Source organism: Mixophyes fleayi, chromosome 1, assembly GCF_038048845.1.
Source record: "Mixophyes fleayi isolate aMixFle1 chromosome 1, aMixFle1.hap1, whole genome shotgun sequence".
Lineage (NCBI taxonomy): Eukaryota > Metazoa > Chordata > Amphibia > Anura > Limnodynastidae > Mixophyes > Mixophyes fleayi.
Window position 1 is genome coordinate 433,123,114 of NC_134402.1, and position 25,010 is coordinate 433,148,123.

The following is a 25,010-nucleotide window of genomic DNA, read 5'->3' on the forward strand; positions in this document are numbered from 1 at the left end:
ATTTGGGCCATAGCCCAGGCCTCAACCACCAACCACTCCCCACTGTCACCCCCGGCAACCACCAACCACTCCCCACTGTCACCCCTGGCAACCACCAACCACTCCCAACTGTCACTTCTCCTTCAAGAAATATATATATATTTTTTTTAAATCTTTATAAACACTTTTAACAATTAACAAATTAAATTAACAAATTAAGAACATCTTAGTATACCAAATTCCAGCCCTTTCTGAATTTTTTCCCCCCACACACTAAGAATTTAGTAGGTCAGTGTATAACTCCGCCCAGCAGGTGGCGCTGCAGCTTGGTTTTATATTTTCCACACACACACAGACAGACTAACACACGCCACTAGACATTTATATTATAGATGCATATATATATACACATATATATACTGAATATCCTGGCACCACTGTTGGTTTTGTTTTCACACTATCGAGTTGTGTTTCATGCTTGTGAAAGAACTCGCACATTCAGTCTTGGAAATCACAGCCTACAGAAATCCATTTTCTCCCCCTTTACCCTCCTCATGTAGGTGTATATATTGTGGAGTCCATTTAAAAACGTGGAACAAACACCAAAATAACCAATTAATTTATAGGACTCTGAAAAGATATACAGAATATTCCAATTATATCTATACAGACACAAGTCTGACAAGAGGGAGCGCGTAGTTGCAGATCTTAAATATGCTAATTTAAGCATGTTGTTTGTTGCATTTAATTCATATTCCTAGATCTACAAAGTGTTTTCTATCTGTCTAATGAGAAACCCTATTGCACTTAACCAGATTGATGAAGATGCTGCATTATATATGTGCTTTTCCTTTTCTTCTATTATTTTTGCATCCAACGTTGTACTCTTCTCCTACCATTCCTATGGGCTCATCTGATAAAAGGTGCTCTAACCCCAACACGTTTCTTCTCTATATAGGTTATAAACAAACTGAAGGATTGGTGTGTTGTCCAGAAATTGCCACATCCCCAGTGACGTCATACCTAAACCTGATTACGTCAGAGACCACTCCCTTCTGCTCTGCCACATTTCCATGTATTGAGATAATTATTATACATGAATAAAAATAACATTAGGGGGTAAATGTATCAAGCTGCGAGTTTGAAAAGTGGAGATGTTGCCTATAGCAACCAATAAGATTCTAGCTGTCATTTGTTTAGTACATTCTACAAAATGATAACTAGAATCTGATTGGTTGCTATAGGCAACATCTCCAAACTCGCCAGAAACTCGCAGCTTGATACATTTACCCATAGGACTTTGTGTGCATTATATGGCAAAAACCAATACAATGAAGATTATTCATATAGTAACCAGTCAGCAATTCACTTTTATCTGTTTAATGCTGGTTAGACGAAGAGAACAAGTGTATGATTGTTTGCTATGGTTTTAGAGCACATTTGCAACTTATGCATTGTTACAAAATAACTCTCATTGACTTAAATAGCCCTCAGTGGCTTTCTACTGTTGCTAAGTAACACCCTTATAGAAGCTAAGTCAAGTCCTGTAGCAACATCTTATTTTACATTCACCTCTATTCATAAGACAAATATGAAGGTGTCAAGAACGCCCAGCCTGTCTCAGTTACAGCAATCTGAACAGCTGGCCGTGACTGGCGTCACCTTAGTCATTTAGCAATGAAAACACCTTCTCTGCCACCACAAAGGATTTATTATGGTGTCCTTATGTTCACCAAAGCCACTTGTTAATATTTCACACTTAAACCACATACACTTTTAGCATGAGTCTCCCTGGGCTTCGTAAATTCACCAAGAATCACGGAGAACACACTAGATTAAATATATTTTAATCCAAAAAATGTTTCCAAGGCTTAATTACAATTTTTTTTAGAACAAGACATACATTAAGTTGCACAAGTAAGTTTCAGAAAATAAAATAGGAAATAAAACCAGAGTCACTACTTACTAGTTAAGACTTGGTGTGTGTGAGGCAACACAAATGAGAAAAATTAGACATTTCAGTCTTGATAGATCCCCTCATGAAAATGCACACATTATTGTCTAAGGCAGAAGATTTTAAACCTTTTTCCACATAGCTCTCCCCCCACCTTTGGAGTTTAGCTGTCAATAAGGACAGACTGATCTCCCAAATGTCATGGGGCTTTCGAAGTGAGCTAGGGATGTCCTGAGATCGGGAATGTTCACAGGTCCTTGAGTTCTCACCTCTGCTCGTTCTGCTTAGCTAAATGGTTTACAACTTTGGAGCATCAAACTTCTCAGAGATGCCTATCTCTCCCTGGTCTGGCTAATTTCAACAGATTATTGACACTTGCATAGGTTCAAACTCATGTCATTTAGCAAAGCAAACATTGAGATTACATTACAAGGTTACATACAATACACATTGGCATCCCTGAATATTAAGGGAAAATAACAATAATACATAATCATTACAGAAAGGAAATAAGAATAGTGCCCTGAAGCTGCAAATAACGAGCTTTGGAGAGTGCCAACACCATGTACAGCAATATTATGGAAATGATTCATTAAGGAAAGTAAGGAAAAAAAGTATAAAGTTTTCTCCTGGACAAACTATATTACAATGCAAGGGGGGCAAATTAGTTTACTATTTTGCACATAAGTTAAATACTAGCTGTTTGTTCATGTAGTACACAAATACTTGATAGCTTTATTTTACACTGAAATTTAAAGTTGATCTAGGACAAGCCATACCCCAACTATAAATCTACCATCACATCTTAAATTTAAATCCTCCTCCAATGCAACATTGTTTTGCCCAGGTACAAAGTTCCCTTTTTATGCTTTGCTTTCCTTAATGAATCAGGCCCTTATATTATGACTTGTTGGTGTTTGAGGGACTAAAGATTGCTATTGCAATGAACAAGCTACTGGCTTTTCACAGAGTAATACAACTATACAGTTAAGCCCTATTCACATTATAGTAACACATGTTTTTTTAAAGTCAGTGAACTACATAACACAGGGAAAAAAATAAAACATGCAGGAACATACCTCCCATTTGGTGTGATGCTGTTAGTCAGGCCATCCTTTCTCACTGACTTTTCAAATTTTGTTAATTCATTGTAGACCTCCTGGAAAAAACAAACGAACCGGAAAATCTTTATCACAAAGTGGTTACAATGTTCTCCGTTGTATATTTAATGATAATACGGGAACATATTACTTAAATGGCTCAAATGAAAATGTATTTTGCTGACTAACATGCCAGTTTCCCAAAATCCAGCAGAATTGTGGTGCTTCCTGGCAACTTCACAGAGTTTCCAACACTTCCTCTGAACTTGTTGACAATCACGAGATCAGAAAGGTTCAAGTCATAATCTGTTCAATCAGCAACTGTGTAAGGAACTGACAGAGCGCAGATGGAGTTTAACCTGTTCCTGGGTTGTCAATGAGGGAACAAAAAGGTGTTAGAACTGCTAAGGTCCATGGCATGGGACCCGCTGAAGTTCTGTATCTTCTCGTAGTTTGATAGAAGGAAGGTGTTAGCTAAAAAAAAACTTTAGGCAGAATTGTCATTTAAGCCCTGTAATATGGTTTTGTGTGGTTGGTAGGTGATCATGCACACATGTTGATAGTGGTCATCTAGTGTCAACTTCAAACAGTATTTACCAACAAGCACAATAATAATCTCATGATTTAAATCAGATTGTTTTTTAATGCTATTGAATGTCACAGTCACAAATGCTGCAATATTAGGACAATTGCCTGGTTTTGGCTGCGATATCATAGTATGGGCAGTATAACACAATACAACAGAAATATTTTATACAACGCAGCCACAAAGCCTGGAACAGGTAAATGTATCATATAGAAGCAGAAAGAGGTGTTAGGTTATTATTAAATTAGGGTGGATACCCTATCTAATGCCTGGTCTGAGGTGATGGCAGTAGTATGCACAAAAATTCACTGGTGTAAATGAAGGTGTGAGGAAACAAGTTTGTGGTATGGCTCACGCCCAGGTATCAACTCCTAGAACCGCTTCAGAGGTCTTCGCCTTTAGCAGCCGCCTTTCCCGTAGAGCTAGAGGCGCTCACAGGTACTCGGATGCCCCCAGGTCTTGTACTCTAGTAGTAGGAGCTGATAACCTGAGATCGTAGCGCAGGTGATTACAAAGAGGAGGAACTCCTGGCGGAAGGTGGTATGCAGTATTGGGACTTACCGCAGCACTACAAGGTCTAGGCTTGATGGACTGAGCACACAGGAGATCTGTGTCTGAATCCAGGCAAAGGATCTGGTAACTGATGAAATAACAGAGTCAAGTATCCAGGCAAAGGTTTCAGGGTCACAGGCAAATCAGCGGTGTCAGTATTCAAGCAAAAGATCAGGGTCACAGGCAAATAACAGCGTCAGTATCCGAGCAAGGGGTCAGGGTCACAGGCAAATCAGCAACGTCAAAATCCAGTCCAAGGGTCAGCAACAGTGATACAGAAAACAGCAGGAACGCAACAGCAGGAGGCTGGCCCTCCCTGCCTATTATACAGGTAACAACCAATCACATCATTGGGGCACAGCAGGAATCATCAGCCACAGGGGGCTGATGATAATTAACTATTTGCGCACGCACCCGGCTGCCCTGGATGCCGGGATACGGCGTTTCAGCAAAAGAGCGTCCCGGCCGTTGCCTTGGCAAACCGGAAGTGACGTCCCGGTCGTCATGACGAAGGCCGGGACACCGGGCCAGGTAGTGAGTGAGTCACGGCGGTGCCCGGACTCACCAATGTTTAACAAGGAGAGGCCCAGGGGTTTGCCCAGGGAGGAAAAAGCACTGTGGACATTTGACCCTAGATATAAGGAGCCAATCCAGGGGGGAGGTGATATTCTGGGATTTGATTGTTGGAAGGTGCAGTGTAGCTAGTTTTGAGTTTTCGTTCTCTACCAATGGACTACAGCTGCAGCTAAGAGAAGAACTCCATGGGTCTTTAAGTCAGGACATCCAGGTGACTGTAGCTCCTTAAGCTAGTGGGGTAAGGGACAGATGATGTGGTAAACCTGCCTGGCATTTATTTACTGTGTGTACATAATATTCTAGTGTTGTTTTTATTACAATAAATGTACTGTTGTATTTTTCTAACTGCTTTTGCCTGAGTGACTAATAAGAACCTTAGAAGGTACTGGGTAGGCTTCCCTGGCCTAGGAAGGAACCTGTGGGGTGGCCAGCAGAGGAAGTGGGTAGCATTGGGCCAGAAAACCCGGTATTTTCACAGAAGGAGACAAAAATCAATGGACGATATACTATTTGACAGGTTTACCACTTTTAGTTGCCAAAAAGCTGTGAGACCACATTTCATATATCCCGCTCTGTGGTCTTGGTGTTATAATATATATAATGATAACATACATAATACAATAGGTTATTTGCATAGTTATTAAGAACATGATATTTTACTAACTTCTGCTTCTTTCTTCTTTCTAAGAATCTTTTGTGCCTCAATGGCCTTTAAGGTGCGGTTTGGTGGTGGTTTAGGAATCTGCACGATTGCTGCTTGAATTCTGGCCATTATTTCATTTTGCCTCCTTCTTGCTCGACGAAGCTGATGAAATAAAAGTTATTAACATTATACTCTATGATTATTTAACATTGATACATATATATTTTGTATGGTTCTTCTTGTTTAATAAAGCAGGGTCCTATATCACTAGTAGAGATACTTTCAGAAAACAGCTGGTAGAGACCTCATACTCAATGACACCATAAATTAGCTGGAAAAGCTCATACTGTATGACACCATACAACAGCTGGTAGCGGCAATCCTGTATGACACCATACAACAGCTCTTAGAGCTCATACTGTATGATCCCATACAACAGCTGGTAGAGCTCATACTCTATGACACCATAAAACAGCTAGTAAAGACCATACTCTATGACACCATAAAACAGCTGGTAGAAGCAATCCTGTATGACATCATACAACAGCTGGTAGAGCTCATACTCTATGACACCATAAAACAGCTAGTAAAGACCATACTCTAGGACAGTATACAACCGCTGGTAGAACTCATTCTCTATGACAATATACAACAGCTGGTAGAGCTCATAGTCTATGACACTATACAACTGCTGGTAGAGAATATACTCTATGACATCATACAACAGTTGGTAGAGCTAATACTCTATGACATCATACAACAGCTGGTAGAGCTAATACTCTAAGACAGCATAAAACAGCTGATAGAGCTAATACTCAATACCTGGTAGAGCTTATATTGTATGGCAGGATACAACAGCTGGTGGACCTCATACTCTCTGACACCATACAACAGCTGGTAGAGACCATACTCTATGACATCATACAACAGTTGGTTGAGCTAATACTCTAAGGGCTAGATTTACTAAGCTGCGGGTTTGAAAAAGTGGGGATGTTGCCTATAGCAACCAATCAGATTCTAGCTTTCTTTTATTTAGTACCTTCTACAAAATGAAAGCTAGAATCTGATTGGTTGCTATAGGCAACATCCCCACTTTTTCAAACCCGCAGCTTAGTAAATCTAGCCCTAAGACACCATACAACAGCTGGTAGAGCTCATACTCAATAGCTGGTAGAGCTTATATTGTATGGCAGGATACAACAGCTGGTGGACCTCATACTCTATGACACCATACAACAGCTGGTGGACCTCATACTCTATGACACGATACAACAGCTGGTGGACCTCATACTCTATGACACGATACAACAGCTGGTGGACCTCATACTCTATGACACCATACAACAGCTGGTAGAGCTCATACTCAATAGCTGGTAGAGCTTATATTGTATGGCAGGATACAACAGCCGGTGGACCTCATACTCTATGACACCATACAACAGATGGCAAAGCTCATATTTACAACAGCTGGTATTATAATTATTATCATCTTTTATTTAAAGGGTCCACAGCACCGTACATAGAGCACAGGATAACAGTACAGGGTAAGTGTAAACAATTACCAACTTAGCAGAGAAAGGTGCATAGGGCAAAGAGGTAAAAGTGAATTCCAGTGTACAGATAGATAGGGAAGGGAAGGAGGGAGCAAGGAAGTGAGTAAGGGATTGCGCCTGTGCCCTGTAGAGTGAGCACCACTTACAGAATCAGGGCAGAGATGAAGAGGAGGAGGCACTGGAGAAGAGAAAAGATGGGGCAGGAGTCAAGTGATGTAATGGAGTGAAGAGGCGGAGGGATAAAGGCAAAGGTAACAGGAGGAGGAGGACACGAGGAAAGAGGGCCCTGCTCAAATCTAAAGGTGAGGGGGAGACTGACAGGAGACACAGAGTGGCAAGATGGTGGAGCTCATACTGTACTTCAGTAAACAGCAGCTAATAGAGATTGCACTATACTTTATCATAGAACATGTGATAGAGAATACACTATATTTCAGTATACAATGGCGGATCGATACCACACTATACTAAGTGCCAGTATAAGCTATGGTATGAAAGAGTAATGAGCCTGGAGCGTCTGAATGTACTGTGTACCAGAATGACTAATTAATATAAATAGCTCGAAAGTGGAATTCGGCAGCCTACTTTTGTCTCTATTCGTTTCACATTGCCCTGGGACTCAGGCCTCGTTGTGGGAGGACACGGTACCTTCACATACTGCAATGTGAAGCTCTTAGTCTCACAAATGAGACATGATCCAAGTCTCATCTTGTGAGGCCACATTTTGCACCAGACCTAGGAGCCCTACTCTGGGGCACAATAAATGTGAGGGAGTCGGGTGTTCAATAAATCATATGGGATGCCATTTAAAGGAGGTCAGCGGATACTCAATTCATGATGATGGTCAAGTGTGCTGGGATTCAGCCTTGAGCTGAAGAAAATCAATTCAAGGAGTTATTATGATTTTGGAGATAGTCAATTGGGGGGGGGGGTTATTCATACAATTATGTATTGCAATTATGTCTGCCTGAGGCGGATTTCAATAATCACTGCTCTGCAAGGGCCGGCGCATTGGTGCAGTTACTCTGTACTACACTGATCTAGGAACACCCTCACGTCACCCAAACTCTCCCCTCAGTCTACTCCAATGTTGGCTAACTTGTGACACTCCAGGTGTTGTGAAACTACAAGTCCCAGCAATAAGCTGCTATATTTTAGTCACATGTTAGCCAACACTGGTCTACGCAAATGTCTGCCTCTTTGCAATGCCAGCCTCTGGCTTTGTAGTCCAAATGAAGGGACGTGTTCATTACAAAGCTGCTTTTGGATTGCACAGCCGATGTTTTATGCATTTTAAATGATCTTCACTAAACTTTAGTATACAACAGATGATGGAGATTACAATATACTTCTCTATACAGTAGCAGATAGAGATCACATTATACTTCTCTTTATAGAAGCAGATAGAGATCACACTATACTTCTCTATACAGCAGCAGATAGAGATCATCATCACCATTTATTTATATAGTGCCACTGATTCCGTAGCGCTGTACAGAGAACTCACTCACATCAGTTCCTGCCCCATTGGAGCTTACAGTCTAAACTCCCTAACACACACAGACAGATAGAGAGACTAAAGGCAATTTGATAGCAGCCAATTAACCTACTAGTATGTTTTTGGATTGTGGGAGGAAACCGGAGCAGCCGGAGGAAACCCACGCAAACACAGGGAGAACATACAAACTCCACACAGATAAGGCCATGAATTGAACTCATGACCCCAGTGCTATGAGGCAGAAGTGCTAACCACTAAGTCACCATGCTGCCCTATAGATCACACTATACTTCTCCATACAACAGCAGATAGAGATCACACTATACCTCAGAATAAATCAGATGACAGAGCTCATACTATATGTTGGTATACACCAGCTAATATAACCTATACTGTATTTCACTACACACTGTATGTCAGTATATAGCTCAACAGCATATGTACCTGGCTTACAGCAAGTCATCAAAATCAACCCTACAGCAGGTGCAAAAATACCACTCCTAATTGTGGTATATGTGCGTTTCCATATAGCCCTCCTCCAAGTGTGTCCAACCTAATGTCCAGCCCACAAACACAAATGTTACAGGCAGGTTAGTCTCACTTACAACAAGCCAGGTGTCGTAAAGTGTCACCGACCCCATCTGTTACCTATTCACATGATATGTATGTATATTATAGATATGTATGTACATTATATATATCAATATATATATATATATATATATATATATATATATATATAGTGATATGAGCACCCTTCCGTGGATACCCACACGACAACTTCTTGCTTGTACTTTGCCATCCTGGCAATAAAAGCAAAGTAGCTTATAACATAAAATTTCACACCCTTTCTTGTTACCCTGATGCTAAGTTAACAGAGACCAACTCGGTAGTCACCAGCCAACTTGTTCAGCATCGGTCTCACTGCAAAATGAATAACTCACGCTTAAATACACTCTTGAATACGCCCTTTAATTACGCTACATGCTACCAAAACTGTTATCCATTTTCTCATCATCTCTTGTCTTGACAATTGCAACCTCCTGCTATCTGGCATTCCCGACACCCATTTATCCACACTTCAATCCATCCTAAATGCTGCTGCAAGACTGTTCTTCTCTCACCACTGCACATCTGCTACACTGGCTCCCTGTGTCCTCCAGAATCAAATTCAAATTACTCAACCTTACCTACAAAGCCCTCAACACAACACCGCTGCATACATCTTAAATCTCATATCAAAATAGTCTCCGTCCCGCCCTCTTAGATCTAGCTCTAACCTGCGCCTTGTCTTGTCTCTGATAACCACCTCTCATTCCCGCCTACAATACTTCTCCAGTGCTGCTCCCCACTTATGGAATTCCCTACCACGCCCAATCAGACTTTCCCACAGCCTTCAAATCTTTAGATGCTCTTTGAAAATCCATCTCATTTTTAGAGGTGACCTTATCCTCGATAACACTATTCACACTAATGAACCCTCACAACTATCCCAATCTCCACTCTGAGCCACACTCGCTCCTCTTGTTTCAGCTGTGCTCTCTTCCCCTTATAATGTAAGCTCTCTAATGAGCAGGGTCCTCCATACCCTTTGTTTTCATGTCTCCATTCATTTTGTCTGCTTTGTCTGTTCTTGTTTTACGCATGTACTGTTTTATGTATGTTCTTGTCTTGCCTACTGTACGGCGCTGCGGAGCACTGTGGCGCCTTACAAATCTGTGATAATAATAATAATAATAATAATAATAATAATAATAATAATAAATACTGTACACTACTCCCACAGCCCTAGCTTGATGTCTTGATGTACAGGTGACACAATATACATATATACACTATATGGACAAACGTATTTGGATGCTTGGCTATTACACTAACAGTATTAACAAGTAACTATAATGACAGTGTATTCAAATACATATACTTTAATATGCAGATGGTCCTCCTTTTGCAACAATAACAGCTTCCACTTTTCTTGGAAGGCTTTTCATAAGATGTTGGAGTGTTTTTGTGGTAATTTGTGCCCATTCATTCTGTAGAACATTTATGAGGTCTGGCAATGATGTTGGAGGAGAAGGCCTGGCTCACAATCTCTATTCCAGGTAATCCCAAAGTTGTTCGATGGGGCTGAGGTCAGGGCTCTGTGCGGCTCAGTCAAGTTCTTCCACACCAAATTCATCAAACCATGTCTTTGCACCCCAGTGCACAATGCAAGGACTACAGTCAGGTTAGAATAGAACAGGGCTCCCCCCCCCCCAATGTTGCTACAAAGTTGGAAGCGTAGCATTGTCCAAAATAGTATGCTGAAGCATTAAGATTTCCCTTCACTGGAGATAAGGGGCCTAGCCCAAACCCTGAAAAACAGCCCCATACTATTATCCCTCCTCCACCAAACTTCACAGTTGGCATATTGCAGTCAGGCAGGTAAAGTTCTCCCGGCATCTGCCAAACCCAGACTCGCCCACCTGACTGACAAACAGAAGCGTGATCCGTCACTCGACAGAACACGTTTCCTCTGCTCCTCAGTCCAGTGTCAGTGAGCTTTACACCACTCCATCTGATGCATGTCATTGGTCTTGGTGATGTGAGGCTTGCATGCAGCTGCTCGGCCATTAAAACCGATTCCATTAAGCTTCTGCTGCACAGTTTATGTGCTTACATTAATGCCAGTGGAAGTTCAGAACTCTTCAGCTATGGAATCAGCAGAGCACTGGTGACTTTTACACACCATGCGCCTTAGCAGTCGTTGACCCCGCTCTGTGATTTTACATCGTCTTCCGCTTTGTGGCTGAGTTGCTGTTGTTCCTAAACACCTCCACTTTCTAACAATATCACTTACAATTGATCGTGAAATATCCAGCAGAGATTAAATTTCACGAACTATCTTATTGCAAAGGTGGCGTCCTATCACAGTACCACACCTGAAGTCACTGAGATCTTCAGAACGACCCATTTTGTATCACAAATGTTTGCACACAGGGTCTGCATGGCTAGGTGCTTGATTTTATACAACTCTGGCAACGGGTCTGATTGAAACACCTCAATTCAATAATTAACAGGAGTGGCCAAATACTTTTGTCCATATAGTGTATCTTACTTTACAACATCTGTAGAGCGTTTACAGTACTTCAGCATACACCATGCAGCACTTATACATGCAATACCTGTAGAGCTTATACTGTAATTCATTATATACAGAGGCTCTTGTAGAGCTTATACTTGTACTTTAACCTACAACAGTGGTAGAGTTTATCCTGAATTTACAGCATACAATATCTGTACAGCTTATACAGTTGTTCAGCGTACAAGTGGAGTAGAGACTTTACTATACTCCATCATACAATTCCTGTAGAGTTTATGCTGTAATTTACCATACAACAGAGGTGGAGCTTAGGCTGTATTTCAGCATACAACAGATTACACTTCTGAATACTATATATGGTTCACCTTAACTATCATCATCACCATCATTTATTTATATAGCGCCAGCAAATTTCGTAGCGCTTTACAATTGGGAACAAACATTAATAAGACAATACTGGGTAATACATACAGACAGAGAGGTAAGAGAACCCTGCTCGCAAGCTTACAATCTATAGGACAATGGGAGTTTGAAACACAAGGACATGTGCTACATCATATTGCACAATGGACCAGCTAGAATGCAAAGGTAAAAGTATTGAGTGGGCTGTGTGTGTGGCAATGCTGGTCAGAGGGTTGTTGTCTTGCGTTAGCAGTGTAGAGGGTGGTGATAGGGTAATCTAGGGAAATTAAGATGGTGGTTGAGGAATATCATAACCTTGTCTGAAGAGGTGGGTTTACAGTGAACGCTTGAAGGTTTGAAGACTAGAGGAAAGTCTTACTGTGCGTGGGAGGAAATTCCACAAAGTGGGTGCAGCCTGGAAAAAATCCTGTACCCATGTCCACCATCCCTCTAATATAGTGTACTGTCACTAATAGCCCCCTCTAGCTATTCCCTGATTTAATATCTTATCATATATTCACACAGTCAAACAATATATCTCCTCTATTTCATCAGGAAATCTCTCCTAACTGCCTTTACCAGTCACAACCCACACTCTGTGCACTCATGACTTAGAAGTGTTTACTGTATGGGGTTACATACAATTCCAGCACTCAATCTTCCTCTCACCTATCGCACAGGTTACAGATTTGCTGAATCGCCCCCGAACAGCGCTCACACAACCACACCCACTTTGGTTTTGCCACAAGCTATTGAATAAGGGCAATAGTACCCCAATATACGGCCTCACACTGGCACACAATGAGCACTCCTTGCTACACACAGTTTAGCAAGGCACACACCAGCAATCAAAGGGTTAACATTTAACCCCTCAAGACTCTATGACACAAATGTACTTGTAGGCACACACTCGGCTTGGTATACAGATGTATTCACAATTCACCCCTCAGTATTTAAAGGTTTAGCATGGTCAAGCAATCTATCTCTTCGAAACAGGCAGTGAATTTGTTTAGAGCAATAAGGACATTACTTATTAATTTTTGATTTAATATACAAAAAGTACAATGCTTACAGGTTATAAAGACAATAAACAATTGACATACATCCACAAGCAAAACAGTTTAAAATAAAAAAAAATAATTTAGCGTATAACTTACAGATAAATGGTATATTCTGCGCCAAAGGGAAATTGGCTTGAAGATGGACAGCTTATCAATGATGATTGATTTCCCAAAAGATTGACAGTTTGTCCCTTCACAACACAAGTTTTTAAGCAAAATCAAATGGGACGGGATTCACAGGGGCAGTGTGGATGCTAATGTGGGGGCTGAAATCTCCCTTGGGTGTTACCTAGGGTTTGTTGAAATCTATTCCTAAGTTTTGACCTGTCTTAACTTTTCTCAGATATATCCCAGAAACATAACTCCCCCGTCAATAAATTGGTCATATTGTCCCGCACATTTATGTTCCCTGGTACCGCTAGTACCTGTAATTCACAACCCTGGTGTGGTTTATGCCCCTCAGTATGGAGTGCCACACGGATTTCCCAAAATATAAAATATGAAGGCTTTTTCTTGGAAGTTCATATTTCTATATAACTGCATAGAGAGCCTTCATGTGTTGCTTTTGTCTACATAAGATACAGCAAGTCATCACGCGGTCTCCTTGTGTAAGACCACAAGCTGTGAATGGCTCCCTCCCGTCTATCCAAAGTCTCGTTATGCGTCAGAAAACTCTCCTATGTCAGGATGCAGTTCACCCCAGGGGCCTTTGAAGCTGCTCAGCTTTCCCTGAAAGTGTTGCTGATATCTTTTAATATATAATATATATTTACAATACAGTTATGATTAGGCCTTATTCCCCACAATTATGTTATTGGTTAATCCTTATAACTGTAATTCCTCTCTGTTCACTACATGTACCTTTTCAATATCCTGTAGTCTTAATTCCTCTTGTATCATTTGGATTTTCTTTAGTTCGTCATTGTGGATTTGGGCAAGCTTTTCATCCATCTCTTTGGCTTTCATATCAAACTGTTCTGTCACCTGCTGCAAATTGATATAGTTCTGGCGTGGGACCATTGCTTTTAACCTCTAGAAAAATTCAAAGAAAAAAATGTGTATTTTAAACAATTTGGTTCAACAGGTTTCAAATGAGAACAATAATGGAGCTGCCACTGGTAATACACTGGTAATACAACATGGGTCATTTAATAACTGCCAGATTTGGGAACACAGCGCATTACATTTTGTGCAAATACCCCTATTTGCTCGCCATCCAGATACATAGGCGCAGACACTCTTCCTCTTTGGAAGTGTGTGGGACCATTTGCAGGGTTTTGAGTTGAAATAAAATTACACATTGTGGAAAATGTTAAAATATGACTTAAAGTCCTTCCTACTATCACTAGAACCATTCCTTCATAAAGCTCAACTTTTCCTTTTATTGTTAAATATGGGATAGTTGATTCTAATTTATATGATCGAAGAGAATGCGAGGATCTTTATTTCATGTATCACATATTACAGTGTTTATTACATTGGTATCTGTGCAAACAGAAATGTATTTTCCTTATACAAAATGCACCTGGCTGACCCCAGTGAAAGTATTTGATGACTCCGCTCTTCAGAGTACCCATAAAAAGCAGGACATTTGTTTGAAGGAAATGAAGTCTATATGGCACCCCATTAAACTAGTGATGCCACCCTACACAAATTCTTCCCCCATTGATGCTCATACCTCATCCTGCAATCTGAAATCTCCTTCTGCATGTAATAAGTGCAATGCAGGGCTCATGAGTGCATCGAGAGTTTAGAAATGGACGTCGTTGTCCGACCAGCTTCTCCCATCAAGATATATACAAAGCATAAATGTTCCTTCAGTGCCGGCCTGCTGATGTGGAGAGCAATGCGCTTCCCATAAAAGCATGGAAGCATGACGCATCTATGGCGCACGTCTGCAGTCATCAGTGAGCTACAGCAGTCGATCTACCCTGTTAAAGTGTCACCAACCAATTATAAAGGCTGTGATTGCATAGGCTGAACTAAATTTCCTGAGAATGCAGCCTATCAGTTACCTAGGAACTGGTGTCATTAGATGTTATTAGTTTTTAGTAAATTGATAGACTGAATAATTGTTCGGCTCACACAATGGCTGCCTGTGTATAGGTGACGGCTACACTAACATTGTAGTGCAGGGGCAGTCTGATGCGGCTCTACAAAATTAACTGAACTAAGATCCTCCACAGAATCTATGACATCATTCCTTAACTTATTTTACAAACGTTTTGCATTTTCTACGTAACAAATACATAGCACAGTACAGTGTTGTAACTTCTTTTTCCTGTCCGGATTTGGATTTTCTTTGTTTGCCCACTGTCAGGATCTGCGTGCAGCCCTCTGCACCACATGCTGCTTATTATTGATAGCTCCTGCCTCCAGGACCATGGACTTGTTCTATTATGTTATCTGCCAATACCTCTGTTCACCAGAGGTGCTGCTATTGTGCCTTTTCCTGTCTCACTAAATATCTCTTGCACCTGGGTGTTTCCGACTTATATCTGCCTCTCATCCTCTCCTGTTGCTGGTCATTGTTGTTGGTGTGATGTTCAGGGCTGCCAAGAGGAATTCAGGGCCCCGGTACAACAACTTCATGGGGCCCCCCTTAAAGCTGAGAATGAAAAAAATTTTGTGCTGCCACTACATTTTCGGCACCAACATATTTTGGTGCGGCTAAAAAAAAAAAAAAAACACCCCAAAATTTTTTTGCGCCACTAAAAATTTGTACGCCCACAACCACAATTGTACGACCATACACACATGTGGGTGTGGTCGTACAATTGGGGGCATGGCTATGAATCACTTGGCGTGCCCAGGAAACCCTCTTACAGAAAAAAAACTTGCATTGCTGTGTCACCAAAAATTGGGATTGTCCCACTAGAATCACAACATTTCTCACACGCTCCTGCTCTCTCCTACCTGTTCTTCTCACTTTCACCAACTGTGGCTGCAGGTTTCCTTATCTGCGGCTTGGCAGGAACCTGGAATGTTGGAAAAAAAATGGGTACTTTTAGAAAATTACAGCCAGCACCAGCGTTAAATCAATAGCACCCACGATTAACAATTAGGCCTTCCTCCAGCCCCAATATTAAAATAATAGGTTTATTTATTAAATGAGAATACTATTTCCCTCCCTACAAACAGCCCCAGCAATAAATTAATAGTATTTACATTTCAGAAATATACCTATTTACCGCAACCATCACTGACATTAAATAATTCATAGGCACATTTAATAAAGAGACCTCATTGTCCCCCACATTCAATAGCCCCCAAACCACCCCATCTTAAACTCTTTCATCACTGTGCCATGCTGCCCCCGTTCTCCATCACTGTGCCCTCCTACCCCCCCCCACTCCATCACTGTTCCATCCTGCCTCCCCACTTCATCACTGTGCCATCCTGCCCCCCCCCCCCCCCGCTCTCCATCACTGTGCCATCTTGTTCCCCCTCTCCATCACTCTGTGCCTTTCTGCTGCCCCCCTTTTTTCCTTCATACTGTGCCTCTCTCTCCCCCTTTTTCCTCATGGTGTGCCTCTCTGTACCCCTCTTTTTCTCAATACTGTGCCTCTCTGTACCCCTCTTTTTCTCAATACTGTGCCTCTCTGTACCCCTCTTTTTCTCAATACTGTGCCTCTCTGTACCCCTCTTTTTATCAATGCTGTGCCTCTCTGTACCCCTCTTTTTCTCAATGCTGTGCCTCTCTGTACCCCTCTTTTTCTCAATACTGTGCCTCTCTGTACCCCTCTTTTTCTCAATACTGTGCCTCTCTGTACCCCTCTTTTTCTCAATACTGTGCCTCTCTGTACCCCTCTTTTTCTCAATACTGTGCCTCTCTGTACCCCTCTTTTTCTCAATACTGTGCCTCTCTGTACCCCTCTTTTTCTCAATACTGTGCCTCTCTGTACCCCTCTTTTTATCAATGCTGTGCCTCTCTGTACCCCTCTTTTTCTCAATGCTGTGCCTCTCTGTACCCCTCTTTTTCTCAATACTGTGCCTCTCTGTACCCCTCTTTTTCTCAATACTGTGCCTCTCTGTACCCCTCTTTTTCTCAATACTGTGCCTCTCTGTACCCCTCTTTTTCTGAATATTGTGCCTCTCTCTCCCCCCACCGTTGTTCCTCACACTGTGCCTTTTTTTTTTTTTTTTTTTTTACTTACATTAGTATTAGCTGTTTTCTTCTCTTCTCTTTTGTCTTCTGTCTTCTGTCTTCTTTCTTCTGTCTTCTGTCTTCTGTCTTCTGTCTTCTGTCTTCTGTCTTCTGTCTTCTGTCTTCTGTCTTGGTCCTGTCTGCCCTGCTCCTCACTGACTGCCGGGGGTGACTTGATGACGTCACGCCCGGCAGTCAGTGTAAACAAAGCAGAGAGGAAGGAGGAGGGGCCGCCGGCGCCGCTATTTTGTAAGTATCTTTTTATTTTATTTTTTTACTTTTTTACAACGCTGCTCCCCCCCCCCACCAACGAAGGGGCGGAGCCCCGAACCGCGGCACACCACCCCCCCCTATACCGCCACCGCCCCCACACGCAAAAAAAAAAAAAGGAAAAAAAGTAAGATTAAAAAAACAAAAAAAGCAAAAAAAAAACCTGAACAGTGAGGCCCCGGGCCGGGCCCCCTGGCATGCCCGGGCCCGGGTAATCAGTACCCGCTCCCCCCCCCTCTCGGCGGCCCTGGTGATGTTCCCTGCTGTGCTCCTGGCTCACCCGTTCCCTGGGATGTCTTCATTGTGTGTTTCACCATATTCCTGGCTCCTCAGCTGTGATTTCTGCATTGAAGTGTTACACCTACTAAGTGACTCTACTCCTCTAGCCCACACTCATTACCTGCTCCAATTCATGGTTTTATGGGCTGCACCCAGTGGGCCTGAGTCATTAAGGAAAGTAAAGCATAAAAAAGGAGTAACTCTACACCTGGGCAAAACCATGTTGCATTGGAGGGGGAGGTAAATTTAAAATGTGGGGACAGATTTATAGTTGGGGATAGGGCATGTCCTAGATCAACTTTAAATTTCAGTGTAAAAATAAAGCTATCTAGCATTTGTGTGCTACATGACAAAACAGCCAGTATTTTCCTTATGTGCAAAATAATAAACTAATTTGCACCCCTTGCATTGTAATATGGTTTGTCCAGGATCACATTTACTCCATTTTTTGCCTTGCTCTCTTTAATGACTGAGGGCCACTCTGTGGAATTCATCCCTTTCCTGTAACCTTTAAACATTAAAGTGTTTCCTAAAACCTCACCACTGCTGGGGACCTATCATATTCCTGCACCACTACCTTATCCTCTACATGATTACTACATCACTAACCACTCATGCCATGGCAGTGGCTGAACTAATAAACTTTGATACTTATCCTATCCTATAGTCCTATAGATTGTAAGCTTGCCAGCAGGGCCCTCTTACTTTTTGGTCTGCTGGTACCCTTGTTTTATAACTGTGTTTGTTATTGTAAAGTTCTGCAGAATATGCTGGTGCTTTACAAATAAACGTTAATAATAATCACTACATAAATACAAGCTAATACTTTATATTTTCAATTGTATTTGTTTATGTAGGTTGCCATATTCTTTTGTAGCTATTGCTTTGTCGCTGCAGTAAAAGTAAAACACTACTAATTATTTCAAATAGTTATGTCGTAATAATAAAATAAGTCCTATTACAAGGACAAAATTACAAATTTACAGTTCTATTACAAAAGCATCACTTTTACTCAAATTCCTTACATGTACCAGACAATCACTGTATGATATGTCTACATTTTACTTGCTGGCTTATAAAGCTTGTGCAGGGCCTGATTAAGGGTCCTGGTCGCCCTTGGCTAATATGCTCGTTGCGCCCCCTGGCATTCCACACGTCAAGCTAAGGGTAAAAACTAACTTGTCCTTAATTTAAAATTCTTTAGTTGAATTGAATTTGAGTTTATACATCTGTCACAATTTTGCACCTCCAAATATCTTGGACCCTCCTAAAAGCCTTGCGCCCTAGGCTGCAGTCTAGTTAGCCTATTGGATAACCAGGCCATGAGCTTGAGGAATCACTACTGCAAGTAATGCCTGGTCTAAGATATGAATCCCAAGTCTTATTGTGCAACATCCCTTGAATATTTCCTCATCTCGGGCCTGATTCATTAGTGATCTTATCTTGTGCAAAAGTTAAGATGCTTATTTTAAGAAGAAACAGGGAGATAAGAGTGAAGTCAAGATGGATTTTCATCTTAACTTAAAAAATGATTTATTTACGCAGTGGATTTTGCTTCTTATCTCCCTTTTCTGGGCATGCACAAAGTGGATTTGCTTAAGATAAGCAAAAAAACGCAGATAATAACACTCATGAATCAGACCCCTCTTGAATAATACAACCCAAACTCCAACCAACCTATGGAGATCCATGGTATCACAGCAGAGTTAGAAAGTAAATATTTACTGCCAGATGAAATTGGAGAAAATGCCATAATAGTAAGGAAGGAAAAAGCAAATAATCCCAATATTCCATAAGAAAACACTTTGGCTACTCACGTCTCTATAGATTTCGGTTCCGATGCTTTGCAGCTTTGCAGGGGCGGCTGCTCGTAATGTCTCCAGAGCTACTCCAGTCAGTCCCGATTTCTTCTTCTTCTGCAGTGCGATGTATAACTGATACAGCAGTCTAGTCGCCGCTCCGTGCTGCTCACACATAATATTCTGGGCCAGATTCTGGTCAAATGGGATACCCAAGAGTTGTAGGGTCGGCTCCACTCGAGTAAAGTTATTAAGTTTGGAGTTGGACATCCTATACATGAATATAAATATAGTAAGAGATGACATTCAAGCAATATTCGTGGATGGGTTAGACAGATAGGGACGCAGTACGTGGTCAAAGCAGATGGAAGTTGACACATAAGGGTGAGTGAAGGTTAATAAAGTGTCCCTAGTAGATTGCATCAGATTGTAAGGAAGTGTAAGCAATAGACTGTAGCAGGGTCCTCTCATGTTTTCTTGGTCATTCCCACATTGTCCACCCTTTGCATCTTTGTATCATACCCCCTACATGTTCTGTATGACAACTGTTTGTTAATTCCCTTACCAATTACATCATATGTACAGAATTATACTTTATTGGAATTCTTGCTTGTATGCTACTGAATGTCTTGTATTTTGCCTTTGCTTGCTTTGTATTTTGCCTGTTGGTCCTCTATAACTTTGTCCTATGCTCTATTTCCCCACTGTACGATGCTGCAGAATTTTGTGGCACCTTATTAATAAGCAATCATAATACTAGAGAAAAAGATCCATGAGATCTAAAGAGACCAGATACGTGTTTGTCCTTTATGGACCAGAGATGATCCAGGGGATCTCCAACTCTCACAGCCTTCTTTCCCATATTTCTGTTTACTCCTTTCAATATTTATATGCTATACCAGAGGAGAGGAGTTGAGAGGATTGGTGAGGAGTCTCAGCAGTGGTGAGAATGAGTGAGGGAAGTTGAGAGTGAGGAGAGGGTGAAGGAGAATGTGTGAGGAGGAGAGGAGCCGAGAACAAACATTAAGTAAGTCTCAGTGATGGAAAGAATGTGTGTGGAGCTGAGGGGGGAGGATATGATACAACAATTGAGAGAAAAGAGAGAGGTGTTGAGAAGAAAGATTAGGATAATATCAGTGATGGAGAGGATGAATGTAGAGCTGAGGGTGAAGGAGAATGGTAGAGGAGGAACATAGGTAAGTCTCAGTGGTAGAGAGAATGAATGAATGGTGATGAGGGTAAAGAAGAATCTGAGAGGAAGAAGAAAGAAGTTCAGGCGTAGAGTCTTAGTGAAGGAGAGGATTAGTAAGGAACAGTGGTAGAGAGAATGGATGAGTAATGATGAGGGTGAGGAGAAGGTGAAGGAGAATCTGTACAGGAATAGAAGAGTATTTGAAACAAGGGTGTAGAAAATGTCAGTCGTGGAGGTGATGAAAGAGTGAAGATTAATAGGTTTTGGGTTTTTTTTTACAAAAAATCAAGGAGAGGTGAACAGAAGGTGAATGGGAGATACAATGGTAGTCATGGTAATCTTTTAACAGTACTACATAGTGAAAGATGGGTAGTAAGTCAAGATAAATCAGAATACATAATGCTGACCTGCTTTGTGAAAACTGGTCAAAGTCATCTTGTAGTTGATATTTGTATAACACTTCCCCAATAAGATATCCTGTGGCAAATTCCTTGGCAAAACTCTTTGGTTCTGGAAACAAAACAAAAATAAAGTATTGAGAAAACACAACACAGGAATATATGTTTTCACAGTGACACATCATTGTATTCTGGTCACAGAAATATTCTCTTAGGACAATTGTGATGAGAAGGAGTTCATGAATAATATTTGTTTCCATAAATGGATGTGTGGACAACTTGTGGCTGAATTTTACTTTGGCCATTTGTTCACTAAAATATGGGGGATATTCCTTCCTTAACCAGTATTAATCAAATGGTTTTCATTTTAATTCTTCCCAACAATCCTGAATTTAAAAACTTAATTGGTGCAGACAACCTCTTTATACAGATGAGGATGTGCAAGTCTTATATAGAGTTATAAAGACTCGTTCCACGTAAGTGCTTTATTAGAGTTCAGAATGCACCAAAAGGAAATGTGAAAAGTGTATGTGAGAAGAGCTAAAGGGAATGTGTACTTTACACACAGTGGAGACTGCCATTTTGAAAACTGAAACAAATAATTTTCTAGATGCAAAAACTCTGAATCCGTCATTTCTAGCTTATTGTGCAAACGTCCACAGGGATACCACTGACAGAGTAGACATATTTTTAATTAAATTAATCAATTAGTAAAGAATAATATATTTACAAAACCTCTTTCTGCAATGTGCTGGCTTCAGTAGAGGACAAATGCTTGGTCACCGATATACAATTTACAGAAAAATATTGCTTGAGGGACACGACCCTAAGGTAGCAGAATGAATAATTAAACCAGTGCTGTCCAGGTATTTATTGTACATGAATAGGGCTTCACATACCAATCAGCAGCAACATTAAAACCACTGACAAGTGAAGTAAAGTACATTCATTATCTCCTTACAATGGCCCCTGTCAAGGGGTGGGATATATTAGGCAGCAAGTGAACAGTCAGTTCTTGAAGTTGATGTGTTGGAAGCAGCAAAAATGGGCAAGTGTAAGGATTTGAACCACTTTGACAAAGGCCAAATTGTGATGGCTGGACGACTGGGTCTGAGCATCTCCAAAACGACAGGTCTTGTGGGGTGGTCCTAGTGTGCAGTGGTTAGTGAGTACCAAAAGTGGTACAAGGAAGGATAACTGTTGAACCGGCAACAGGGTCATGGGCGCCCAAAGCTCACTGATGCACATGGAGAGCGAAGACTAGCCCATCTCATCCAATCCCATAGAACAGCTACTATAGTACAAATTGCTGAAAAAAAGCTGCTTATGATAGAAAGGTGTCAGAACACACAGTGTTTCACAGCTTGCTGCGTAAAGGTCTGCGTAACCGCAGACTGGTCAGAGTGCCCATGCTGACCACTGTCCATTGCCGAAAGCACTTACAATGGCCACATAAGCACCAGAACTGGACCGTGGAGCAATGGAAGAAGGTGGCCTGGTCTGATGAATCATGTTTTCTTTACATCATGTGAATGGCTGAGTGCATGTGAGCTGTTTACCTGGGGAAGAAATCCCACCAGCATGCACTATGGGAAGAAGGCAGGGCGATGGGGGCAGTGTGATGCTCTGGGCAATGTTCTGCTAGGAAACCTTGGGTCCTGGCATTCATGTGGATGCTACTTTGACGCGTACCACCTCCCTAAACATTGGTGCAGAGCAAGTACATCCCCTCATGGCAACGGTATTCCCTGATGACAGTGGGATCTTTCAGTGCGCCCTGCCACACTGCAAAAAGTCTTCAGGAATGGTTTGAGGAACAGGACAAAGAGTTTAACGTGTTGACTTGGCCCCCAAATTCCCCAGATCTCTGTCTAATCGAGCATGTGCTGAAAAACAAAGCCAGCAACTTACAGGACTGAAAGGGTCTGCTGCTAACGTCTTAGTGTCAGACCCCACAGGACACCTTCAGAGGTCTTGTAGAGTCCATGCCTCAGTGGGTCAGAGCTGTATTGGCCGCACGAGGTACACACACCCAATATTAGGCAGGTGGTTTTAATGTTGTGGCTGATTGGTGTATATATCTGCTCATGGGCTGAATAATATTTAAAAATAATATTGATGTCATAAGCAGAGATTATGGTGGTTGTCAGGGAATACATTTGGATTCGATTTTGAGGTCTACGCCTGACCCCAGTTCTTCAGATGGGAAGCTACGGATTAAAACATAAAACAACTTGCTTCAGTAAGGGGTTAAATAGATGATACAGAATAGAATACAGAAGCACAGAACAGTTCCTCCCTCCCTGTACCACAGCAGCTATCAGCAGTACAAGCATGTGAAGTCAATTCTATAGGGACACAAGTGTTTGTTTTCCTTTTCAACTCCCACTTGTTCTTGTTTGTTTGCTGAAGGTGAAACACAGAATAGGACAATGTGTTTGAAGATCACATACAGAACTAGTCTATGAGAAATAAGACCGTCTCAGGAAATAACAGATTTTCTATGACTTGCTTCACAGATTAGGTTGGGAGCCATGTAATTGTGTTTTCAATGACTACAGCAGTACAGTATCAATATTTACATACTATGAGCTGCAATGATGATCTCCCTCAAAGAAAATGGTAATATACTGTAAATTATAAGGATATTCAAAGTCACTGACAAGTGTTGTGACCATAAAACAGCACCAGGCCACAGACCTTCCAATATCCATAATAATTTATAGTGGAGGTGCATTATACCTTGTAATACAAAGGTTGTCCTAATGAACCTTTAAGTGATGACATCTGAACGCATTGTTTATAAGAAATGACATCAGAACTCCACATTTATAAACATTATATACAGAAGTCTATACATAGACTTCCAGGAGAGAAGCCCACCCTCCCAGGTCGGGTTATCAAGCACCCACCTAGCCAAAGTGGGCAGCGTGGGGGCTTGATGACATGTTTCAATACAATTTGTGTGATGACCCCGCCAACCACATCGCCGCGCCCCCCCTACACTTGCTGCTTGATTTTCTTCAGAAGCATTAGGAGCTAGACATTTGTGGATCTAGCAATATTTTGTAAGGTCCCCAGTGCATTGCCCAAATGGACAAACACACATATACATATTGCCCAACTGTCCTGCTTTAGATGGCTCAGGTCCAAATTGCCTGTCCTGCAGTCCTGATAGTTGGCACTGTTGTACAGATTCCCTGGAAGTTGGAAGACTCACCATGCGCAACTGCCTGGGGTGTACAGGCCAATTCAATTATGCTTCACGCCCCTTGTCCCAATACCCAGGAAGCTAACATTTGGATGTATGCAAATACACATTGGGCTCTGGCAGGGGAGGCACCCCCTTCTCCCTTTACGCAGACCCCTTAGCAGATAAACTCTCTGCTACTATGGTAGTGACATCTTTGGCCAAATTAAGCGTTGTCCCTAAGAGATGCACTGTTTCTTGTTTATACAGACACATGCACACCTCAGCTGACTTTCAGAAATGATCAAAGCAGGACACTTACACAATAAATATATATAAGTATACAAGTTGGATGCTAATCTACACTGGGTTGCCCTTGATGCTGGGATGCAGGCTTAAATGTTTTGATCAAAATATGAACTAATACCTCATGTTTTCATTTTGCTAGATACACACAGATATGCAGCGTTAAGGATAAGCACTGACAACTGGTTTTTTTTTTTTTGTTTTGTCTACATTTAAGATCCAGACTAACACTTTGGTGGAGCAAATGGGGGGCGGAGGATTATGGATATAAATGTATTAATTAGACCCAAGAGAAGGACTATTTTGAAAGAGAGAGGCAAAAATATGATACTTTCGTGGTATGCTTAAATATCCAAACAGCGCCACTTTATCATCATTTAGATGTTGTTTACTGTATGCTGCCACATTTTTGTAAAATTCGATTCCACTTTTCTAGTCACTTA

The 25,010-nt window shown here is 41.4% G+C and overlaps 1 protein-coding gene across 1 annotated transcript in view; it reads right to left on the reverse strand.

Moving 5' to 3' along the window:
* Positions 1 to 25,010, reverse strand: part of SPEF2 (sperm flagellar 2) — a 166,341-nt gene that overhangs the window by 127,533 nt on the left and 13,798 nt on the right. The window contains exons 2-6 of the mRNA XM_075184373.1: positions 21,081 to 21,183; positions 19,500 to 19,752; positions 13,848 to 14,018; positions 5,412 to 5,552; positions 3,013 to 3,092 (exon numbers count right to left, since the gene is read on the reverse strand). Coding sequence (XP_075040474.1) covers positions 3,013 to 3,092; positions 5,412 to 5,552; positions 13,848 to 14,018; positions 19,500 to 19,752; positions 21,081 to 21,183 — 748 coding nt within the window. The remainder of the gene's footprint in view (positions 1 to 3,012; positions 3,093 to 5,411; positions 5,553 to 13,847; positions 14,019 to 19,499; positions 19,753 to 21,080; positions 21,184 to 25,010) is intronic.